Here is a 10129-nt window from a genome sequence, read left to right as displayed (position 1 = left end):
TTCATACTAATTTAAATAAAAAACAAAAAATCTCGAAGAATCAAACTCAAATTCGACCTAATATTAACCCGACCAGATGAATTCCCCTTCCCATAAAGGAAAACTTTAGAAAGCAGCCACATTAAAAAGTGATAAATAAATAAATAAGCAGCTTTTAGCTCATCCGCCAACAAATATTAGCCACGTAAAGATAATTTTCACCCTTAATTTCCAACCAGAAGGGGAAAAGTCCAACTATTCCTAGTCACAAGAGTCTGTGCACGTGTTTCTTATCCACTTATTCTCTTTTTATTTATTTACTTATTTAGTTTCAATGTACCAAAAAGACCCATCAAAACAACGTCCCTTTCTAACCTTCCTTAAATCATTACCCTAATTATTTTTGTTTAAATTACTGTAATACTCCTTTTAAAACATTTATATATCCATTACGATTATTAAACAAAATAAAGTTTTTACTTCCCAAAAAATTACTTATTAATTTATAAAATATAAAATATAAAAAAAATCATCATAATAATATAATTTATTTTATAAAAAATTAATATTTTGATTCATCACAGTTTATTATATAGTTAAGGTTTTGTGTCTTTTTCTGATTCAGCAACTTACTGTTATGTCCATGTTGGACCTTAAATATTTTTATTTAATTTTACTCTATTTTTTCAATATTTAATAAATTGTGGTATCTAATATTATTTTGTAAAGAATCTTCCTTTATTTTTCTATAATGTTTTTCCACCCCTTTCTTTCTTGTAACCTTCCTTTTTCCTTTTTATAAAATATTTTCCATATATATATATATCTTTATCTCTTTCCACGAAATCACGTTTGGTTACTAAAATATCCCACTTTCGACGCCCCTATATAAACCCTAGCTAATTAAATTATTTCACATGTTTATCAACTCATCTTTTACTACACTTATAATTTCCCATTTACTTGTTTTTGATTTCATCAATGGATGCACTCCGTGTTCATCAAATGAAAAGATCAAAGAAAAGCTCAAAGAGAAGCAACTCCAAGAAAGATTTTAAAGTCGTCTATATTTCAACTCCCGTGAAGGTCGAGACGTGTGCATCGCAGTTTCGAGCTCTGGTGCAAGAACTCACAGGCAAAGACTCCGATGTTGCCGACCGGTTGGCCGACTACGACAGCAGCACTCCCGATAATTCTCCAACCAATTCCGACATGACAAGGGTTGCTGCAGGTGATCGTGTTAATAATGGTCAGCCTTTGCTTAATTCTAGCATTATTGGATCGGTGTTTGATCCATTTTGTGATGAAATTATGTCGGAAGGGAGTTTCATGGGGATGTTTACATCAAAATTGTCTCATGGTCCTTCTCAATTTGATGTTATTACAGGCTTTGGTTCAGTCTAATTAATTTCAAAGTATGTAACTATTTCTTTGTAATTACTTTATATATATTCACTTTTGTTATAATATATTATCTCATTTCTTGTGCTTATGGAGTTTTTACACCTAGATAAAACAAAAGTGGGTTATTTATCTAATTTTAAATGTCATAGTTTTATATATTTATGTGTATTGAATCCAATGATAAAAAAATTGTTATATTTAAAAATAGATTCAAATTTTCCAGACTGTGAAAACAATATAAAAATCTTAAATTTCTGTTTAGAAGAGTCCAACTCAACTGTCAATTTAATTTCACTTTATATAACTATCAAATTCTAAAATTAAATAAAATTGACTTTCATATACATTGGATTATTAGCTTATATGTTGGCAGTAGAAGGTAAAATATCACGAAAACATTAGTAAGATGTTGTGTACAGTTTAATTTCTATATAGATATATAACAATTTTATTATAAGTTTTAATTATATTTGTTCTTTTAGACATAATAACTAGAATTATTCATAGTCATCTCAACCCATAAATATTTTAGAGTACTCAAATCCACACGTCCTCTTACATTGACAATATTACTCATACTAATTGAGCTAAGATTCAATCGACCAGTTTAACGTATATTTAAAAAACTAAAAAAAGTAAAAATAAAGGACACATGTTACTGTTTAAATTCTGATAATAAAGTTTTTTTTTACTTTTTACACAACGATTTGCCTAATAATGGTGATTAATGTACATGGTTATATGCAAACCAATCCTTCCATCCTCCAATTCTAATTTTGTACGTTTGTTTTGATGTAAAAAGAAAAAGGTAAATTACCCATTAGTCTAAATAGCAGTTAGTTTTCATTTTTAGTTTTTATTTTGGTTTTTTTTAATTTAATCACTTCAAAAAAAACTGATTAAAATGGTCACTCTATGTTAAATGGTAATAGAAACACTAACGATGTATTTTCTCATATTATTTTGAGATGACTAAAATAGGAAGAACAACTATTTAGAGTGACTAACATGAAAATGTACAATTAGCATTCCATTACCATTTAGCGACAAAGTGATTAATTTGATCAATTTTTTTTTAAAAGGGACCAAATTAATAATAAAAAAATTGTAGTTATCAAAATAAGAACAACCCCTATTTAGAGTGACTAATGTGAAAATATATTGTTAGCATTTTGTTACCATTTAATGGTGGAATGACCAATTTGATGAATTTCTTTTCGAAATGACCAATTTAACAAAAAAATTTGGAGTGAGTAACATGGAAATGTTCAGTCAGCATTCCATTACCATCTAACGGTGGAGTGATTAATTTGATCAATTTTTTTAGAGTGATTAATTTAACAACAAAAAGAATTAGAGTAACTAAAATAAAAACAACCTTAGAGTGGTGTATTTTTTTATTTTGAAAAATATAAAATTCTGAAAATATTTTTGAATGGGTGGTTTGAGTGATTTTGAGGACAATATTGCATTTTTCTAAAATTCCCAAACTATTATTTTTCCATTATTTACCGATTTGTATTTTTTTATTTTATAAATTTCAACCTCTATTGATTTCGAGTTTTTCATGAGATTTAATTCGTGCATAATTATGAAAAAGTATAGCTAAGTACGATAAAAGACAGAAATTAATATGAAAAGATGTCGATATTTATGGATATTGTGTTATTTTCTAAATTTTATTTATTTGTATTCAGTCTTGATAGTTAGACACTTTAATTAAATTAATACACAAAGACCTCAATATGTATGGGTCTCGAGGTCACTCTTAATTAATTTTTTTTCCATTAAAAACTTAATCCTAATTAATACACAGTTAATGGAATCATGCTTACAAATCCCCCTCCCAATTGATTACTTTTTCACACAACCAAAAACTATTCCTAAAGTTAAGCTCAAGAGCAAGAATGAATTGATATTTTAAAAAATTCTACAAACTTTTCTAAATGAAAAGAAAAGGGAAAAAAAAAGCTTGGACAATTTAATCTATAGTTGTTCGGCCAAATTGTCTACCTCCGCTACATTGATATATCTCAACCAAAGATTTCCTAATCCACTATACTTGAATTATGTATTATCTTTATGATCCCTATGTTTTTCACAATGCTAAGACAGAATCTTCTCCCTAGTTTTTATGGTTTAACTAAAACCCTCTAGCTTTTGTGGCTCAACTAGAAACCTTTTACAATCTACTTAAAGTTTTATACCTCAAAAACTTTAAATATGCTCTTTATAACGAAGAGATGAGTAAACTAACAATGAACATCTAATAGGTGTGTGTTTGCAAATTGAAGCTCTAAATACAAAGATTTGAGATTGAGAAAAGATATTACAATATGTTTTCAATGAATATGCACAAGAGAAATAAAGAACTGAAGGCTTTTCTATTGATTTATATACTTGGAAGTTCATCTCTTGTATCTGAAAGTGTTCTTGATGTGTATATTGTAACGCCCCAAATAATTTAATTTTGCTTTTGTGAATATTTGACACAAAATGTGTATTTGCTTTAGTAGTTAAGTGTTCTAGTGTGTGTGTGAGGTCTTGGGTTTAAGTGTTACCTTTGGAAAATTTTGGTTTAGTTTTGGATCCAAGCATTATCCTTATTGAGTGAGCTTATATTAAATTGTTTATAAACCCATATTAGAATGAGTTTGCTGGTTTGAGTGGTAAGGGTGTTAGTATATTGGAGGTCTTAAGTTTGAATCTTTGTGTAAGCGTGGATATTATTTTGGCTTGGTTATAGGCAAGTGTTTCGATGGAGTTGGGTTTCTGAAGTGGGATTAGTGGGGAGGAATTTTAGGGGTTTCAAATATTATCATATTTTATCTTTGTTTTCTTTTCTTTTTTTCTTTTATTTATTTTTTCAAATTTTCATCTCTCCTCCAAAATTTCCCCAAAGTTCTGACGTGAAATTTGCTTCCTTTTGTTCATTATGTTTCTCCTAATTTTCCTTGTCACTGATTTAATTTTTGTCTTCCTATCTTCTATTGAATTTTCGCGTCTCGTTTCTTTCAGTGTTTTTGTGCGATATCAGTAAGTTTGGTGGGTGCATTCCTTGCGTTGGCTAATGAACTTTGGTTAATGGAGTCCGTTTTGTGTTTAGGAGAGGATCAAGGTGCTGGGGGTTTCTAATCGACGCTTTGCCTCAAGGTTAGGCATATTGTAATTATGTGATTTCTTAAGATTTAATCTTTTAAGGTAGTCAAATAAAGTTTGGTCTAAGACTCCTATTGTAGAAATATTTGTTTTAAATTATTATAAAGTCGATTGACAAAAATTTCCGACTAAAGTATTAGATCAAACCGGTCTAAATGTGACACTTCATATCTGGACTCGACAATCGGGTCGGATGAGAGCGTTACATAATGATCACACTATCTTAAGACTTGACAATCTATGTCTCGAGACAAGTTCATAGAATTGTGAACTAATGGAGATTCATTGTTCAATTACAATTTCAATATAATCCCGACTGGTTCTCCATAACCCAAGAGGCGTAATTGATTGATCCGATTCAATCCAGTCTAATCTTCAAAGACAATTATTTTAATTGGATTGGTCTTTAAAATTTGGCTTCCATATTTACACAATATCATTATAGTTCATAGCCCAAATATTTTATTTCAATAAATTACCAATTTCAAATACGGCAAGTACGCTAGACTATCACAGGGTCAATGAAAGTGGCCACTTTCGACTGGCACCTAACAAGCCACTTCAAAACTTGCCTCAACAATGTCTTCTGTTTAAATGAGAATTAATCTAATCACTGCAGCAAAATTGACTTTTAGCGGCGTTTTTTAAGGTCTTTAGCGGCGCTTTTACAAGAGCCACAAAAAACACCGCTAAAGACCATGACCTTTAGCGGCGCTTTTTTTACAAACGCCGCTAAAGGCCATCACCTTTAGCAGCACTTTTTTACAAACGCCACTAAAGACCATCACCTTTAACGGCACCTTTTTACAAACGCCGCTAAAGATCACGACCTTTAACGGCGTTTTTGAGAAAAGCGCCGCTAAAAGTCATGAAATTGAAAAAAATAAAATATTACAAAATATTATAAAAGTCATGAAAAATATAAAAAAATTTAAAATTCATTATCAAATTAAAGTTTCTATTAAAATTTTAACTTTAAAACTAAATACAAAAATTAATGAATTTAAATTTAGAATTTAAAACACAATTAAAATCTAAAAGTTAGAACTCAAGTTATCTTAAATATTAAAATAAAAATAAAAATTTAGAATCAAAACTAAAATAAATAATAAAAATTAGATTAAATATAAAGATTTCAATAAAATAAGATATTATAATGAAGTTCCTTAAATGTTCCCTAAATGAAATAAGGACTTAATTCCCATGTGAAATATCAACATTGATTATTTAAATTGATTAACTAAGTCAAAATTACAATGTGTTTTTCTTCTTTCAACTCAAATAAAAATAAAATGTTGAAACAAAACAATTAAATAAAAAATTAGAATAATTAGTTGACACGAGATTATTATTAAGTATATGCAAATATGCAAGTAGACGATTACAAAATAGGGTGTAGCTTTTGATCAACTAATTAGTTGATCCTACTGCAGGGTCTATCTATAATCTGCTTAACTAACATACAAACATAAGACACTATACTTTTTTGCACATAAAATATCTAAAAGTCACACCTGAATTCGGATTCATAGCACATACGGTGTCAACTGCATGTTATCATCCTTATTCGCTGCTGCAATGCCTCCCACAAGCGTTCGTAGAGGTAGGAGCTAGTCATTATGTGCCTCCTGCAAATTGTTCTTGGACCGCAATCTAGTGTAGTTGGTTTTTCCTATTCCATTTGCCACCAGTCAAAACATAAAAGAGCTATTGCCACACAAAAGTAATCATCAAAATGATATCCAGAAAAACAATATACAGTTAAATTATGAGAATGCAAAAATACAAAACGATACCGCTGTGAGTATATCCATGTAAGCTTTCTGTGTTTTGTTTTTGTTTCATAGAACCCTTTGAAAACTTCTACACACTTGACCTGAAACAATGATGTTAAATATAAATAACAGTTCTAAACACACAGTGGAGAAATAAAGTTAGTCCCGTCATCAAGGAATATCATCTTCAATCATTACCATCTCGGCAGGGAGATTGAGGTCAAATGATTTATAACTTGGCCAGAATCCTGTTGTGAGAACAGTCACTGTCAAATCAATCCCAGGATGTGCAGCTGAGTTTAGATATTAGAACAGTCACTGTCAAATCACCAGGATGTTTTAGATGAAATCATTGAACACGATCCTTATTAAAAATTTAGATATTAGAACACAAACCTTGTGGAAGAGAGTATGGTTTTGAAAACAGTCGGTCACATATGCCATATACTTGTCGTGCAGCTTGATTATTTTCCTTATAAGGACCTGATGAGTAGAAGATAATCAACATCCATAGTGATTTCAAGAAAATCCATAGCTGTAAAAGTTGGGATGTTTACCTGTTCCTGCACACCCGGAGCATTTGAAGCCAGTGTAAATGAGTGAATATCAGCACTTAGAACCAGAAGGTTAATATTAGAAACAATTAAATTATGCAGATTATCATCTATTCCATCAAGGGTTGGGAAAATCATAGTCTAAAGTAGTTGGTGCATCAAAGGCATATCAAACTTAACAGTTAGGAGAACTGCACAAGCACAACAATAATGATGATAAATAAACACCTTGCCAGCTTGAAATGCTTAAATACTACTTTGCACCCATTTTGTTAGTTTAAGAAAAATATTCCACCCCCTCAATAAATTGCTATCCAAGAAGAACCTTCATGACTTAGTTTAGCAAAGAAAAAAAAAACCAATAAACGTATCCACCATAGTTACTCACAGCATCTTCTGCCTGTTAAACCAAGGCTGTACCTTCAGCAGTAACAAAGGCGGGTAGATAATTATATTTCTAAAACTTTAACTAAACTGATGTATATTATGCCTTTAGAGCCTATAAATTAACAACAGGTTAGTAATAATTCCAAAAGTGGATATGGTTGAACCTTTCTATATTAATTTTGTCTTACATCATGCAAATCAAAGCTTATAGGTTACTCCATTTTAAAATCTGCAAGAATTAAAACTAATTTAAAATGATATACGGTGCTGTTATTTGAGGAGACAAATTCTGACTATTAATCAGGACAAAATGTTTTTCAAATTAAAAAATATATATATTACAACTATAAATTGCAGTACAAATAATACATAATTAACCATCCAAATTTAATTTGGAATCAATTTAGATTAGAAATTAAAAAAAAGTAACCATACTCGAAAAATGGCTCAAAACTCATTCGAATTTTGAAACTTGCATTAATTAAAAAATAGCAAATGATGTAATTTGCCAACTTTTGAAGATAAATATCATAAAAATTCAAAGTGTGAATGTAAGAAGATTCTTTGAGAGCAACCCTAATGGTTTAGATAACACCAAGACATGAATAGTTATTGTAATAAAAAACTTAAAAACAATAATCCACTTGATGATGTAAATTAATTAATTATTATGAATCTTCTTTTTAAGTATATAACCATTGAACTGTGGTGCTAACATGCTGACAACATTTATTTATTTATTCCAAACACTTCTTTGTTTCTTCCAAACACATTGAAATGCATAGAAAGTGAAATCATGAACATGGTTTTAAAATAGATAAGACTATTTTTAGAGGAACACTCCATGGAGGAAAAAAAAAAGAGTGCATAGCAATGAAATACTTACACCTTATCAAAGAGATAAGCCTTTCCATGCCCGCAGTGGAAAGACTGAAACACAGGTTAAGGATGGGGTTAGTATGACTCTATGATGTTGAACAACACAAGATGTAATTCAGACAACAATGAGAAGCATGGCCATGATGAAGAGAAAGATCAGACAGAAAATGCGCTTGGTAACACAAGTGGCTTTGCTCCTAGACTATGCAAGAAGCCCTCTATGAACATTGGAACCAGTCACTGCATCTACAATAACATTGATGATAATAGTCCCGAAAAAAATAGGGTTAAGTGGTTTTTCAATATATGATACTGATGTAAAACTAAACATGATAGGCTGACATACAACCTACTTATTTTACTCTTCCTTATGTCTCAACTCTTAAATTCCAACTTCACAAATATCAAACAATATCTTAGGCTTAGACAAAAAATAACCTCCAATTGAACCAGCCATTGTCTATTAAAGAACTGATACATAATCAAAAGAAACAGGAACCTATGACTTAATATTTTCTAGCACCAATTAAAAGCCTCCGTAGAAAAACAAAAAAGAGGCAGCTAAGGTCAGTCACTCTCCGTAGACAATGACTCGTTCATCCATCAAAGTTGTAAGCATATATTAATCCCTTAATTGCAAAATAAACTAAGGAAATCACATAGAAGGTTGTGCGCAAAAATTGCTGGGGATTCGTATTATCAAAGAGAGACAGTATAACCAGAACTGAAGAGTAATCAATCTGTTTCAGTTAATCATTATTCCTTAATATTATTTACTACGTTCCATAGCCCAATAAAAACTTGGGGAACCCCAGAATGAAGTAAATAGCATAATAACAATGCATAAAGCAATTCGTGGAAGAAGAAAAGAGAGATCAAAGGATTTTGCTGGAAACCTTAGAAATAATGTCGTCAAGGAGAGCCAGATGGGTAAAGCAGTGCTTGCAGCTATAAGCGCGTCCTTCAAGAGTGATCATGAATATCCTTCCCATTTTGTTTTTAGTTTCCAACTATCAATATATTAAACCTTCTAAAAAAAGAGAAAAGAAATAAAATTCAAATAACTGACTAAACAAAATAAAAGCATAGGAAAATGGTATGGATCGAGAAAGATACCAAATATGAAGGGAAAGTAATGGCGGACGTGTCTTCTATAAAATTTAACAGCAAGCGGTTACAGAGAGATCATTTGAGATATGAAAATGGTGATGAAATCGGAACCGAGCCAATCCTTAAATAATAATCTATACAATACCCACCGCAAAATATGAATTTGACGACTTGAGCACAATTATTATACTCTTATAAAAACAAAATCTTCGTATAATCCCATCGCTGATCTAGTTCAATAGTCTTGCGCTCCATTGTTGTAAAAGCGGAGCTAAGATTTCTTCAGATTAAAATCTGTAAAAGCACATAAACAAAACAATAAAAATCAAACAATCAACAAAACCCTAGCATGAGCATTGGCTCTTTCTTCTCAGCCGAATCTCGACCAGATTTCCTAGAACTCCCCTTTCTACTACTACCTTTGAAGAAATGAAAAGGAAAAAGAAGTGTGACTGGTGTAGGTGTATTGACTTGTGTTGCTGGAAATGGGAAATTTGGGGGCAAATTAGGGCGCGACGAAGATGAGAAGGAGATGGAGTAATGAGCGGGTAACAAAAAAAGGGAGAAATGGGAAATTTGGGTAACAAATTTTGTGGCATTTTACCTAAAAAACGCCACTATTATTTAATTTTAATTTTTTTATATTTTTAACATATTTTTTTCTAATTTTCTATTTTTTCTTTCAAATTTTTTGTGCTGTGATTATTATTTTTTTTAAAAAAAATTTAATTTTGAATATTAAACTTTTTAACTGAAATATGGACTAAAATATTAAATATTAAATATTTAAGTTTTTTATTTTTTATTTTTTATTTTTAAATTTTAAATTTTTTTTGAAGATTTTTATAATTTTTAAATTAACATATAAAATACAAAAAGAAA

General features: G+C 30.3%; 2 protein-coding genes across 24 annotated transcripts; one reads left to right on the top strand and one right to left on the bottom strand.

The window, feature by feature from the left end:
* The first annotated feature begins 833 nt into the window (after positions 1-833).
* Positions 834-1469, top strand: LOC121207605 (sigma factor binding protein 1, chloroplastic). The gene has a single exon (XM_041077956.1). It carries the CDS (start codon positions 961-963, stop codon positions 1381-1383), a length of 423 nt encoding a protein of 140 aa, XP_040933890.1. The 5' UTR covers positions 834-960; the 3' UTR covers positions 1384-1469.
* A 4394-nt stretch (positions 1470-5863) lies between these two features.
* LOC121207603 (cullin-1) lies at positions 5864-9838 on the bottom strand. 23 transcript variants are annotated; one of them, XR_005902701.1, is made up of 8 exons: positions 9254-9820; positions 9034-9167; positions 8145-8188; positions 6875-6880; positions 6714-6800; positions 6516-6635; positions 6339-6418; positions 5864-6249 (listed from the first exon to the last, which is right to left on the bottom strand). XR_005902701.1 is itself a non-coding variant. In XM_041077950.1 (8 exons), the coding sequence occupies exons 4-8, from the start codon at positions 9127-9129 to the stop codon at positions 6086-6088; spliced, it is 360 nt and encodes a 119-aa protein (XP_040933884.1). In that variant the 5' UTR covers positions 9130-9167; positions 9254-9288; positions 9397-9541; positions 9667-9838; the 3' UTR covers positions 5864-6085. The 23 variants fall into 23 exon arrangements, 10 of the variants coding, with proteins under 10 accessions (XP_040933884.1, XP_040933886.1, XP_040933885.1 ...); XR_005902704.1 differs by having other exon boundaries at positions 6516-6610; XR_005902694.1 differs by having other exon boundaries at positions 5864-6214; positions 6875-8188; positions 9254-9541; positions 9667-9820.
* Positions 9839-10129: the final 291 nt, after the last annotated feature.

This window comes from Gossypium hirsutum, chromosome A10 (genome assembly GCF_007990345.1).
Source record: "Gossypium hirsutum isolate 1008001.06 chromosome A10, Gossypium_hirsutum_v2.1, whole genome shotgun sequence".
Lineage (NCBI taxonomy): Eukaryota > Viridiplantae > Streptophyta > Magnoliopsida > Malvales > Malvaceae > Gossypium > Gossypium hirsutum.
This window is presented reverse-complemented; position numbering and strand designations above follow the sequence as displayed.

Excerpts from the sequence above, each read along its gene's own strand:
- LOC121207605 (XM_041077956.1), top strand. The coding sequence starts at position 961 with ATGGATGCACTCCGTGTTCATCAAATGAAAAGATCAAAGAAAAGCTCA.
- LOC121207603 (XM_041077950.1), bottom strand. The coding sequence starts at position 9,129 with ATGGGAAGGATATTCATGATCACTCTTGAAGGACGCGCTTATAGCTGC. Across the intron at positions 8,189-9,033 it reads TTGACGACATTATTTCTAAG|TCTTTCCACTGCGGGCATGG; the intron begins GTTTCCAGCAAA and ends CCTGTGTTTCAG. Across the intron at positions 6,215-6,713 it reads ACCATACTCTCTTCCACAAG|GAAAAACCAACTACACTAGA; the intron begins GTTTGTGTTCTA and ends CAAATGGAATAG.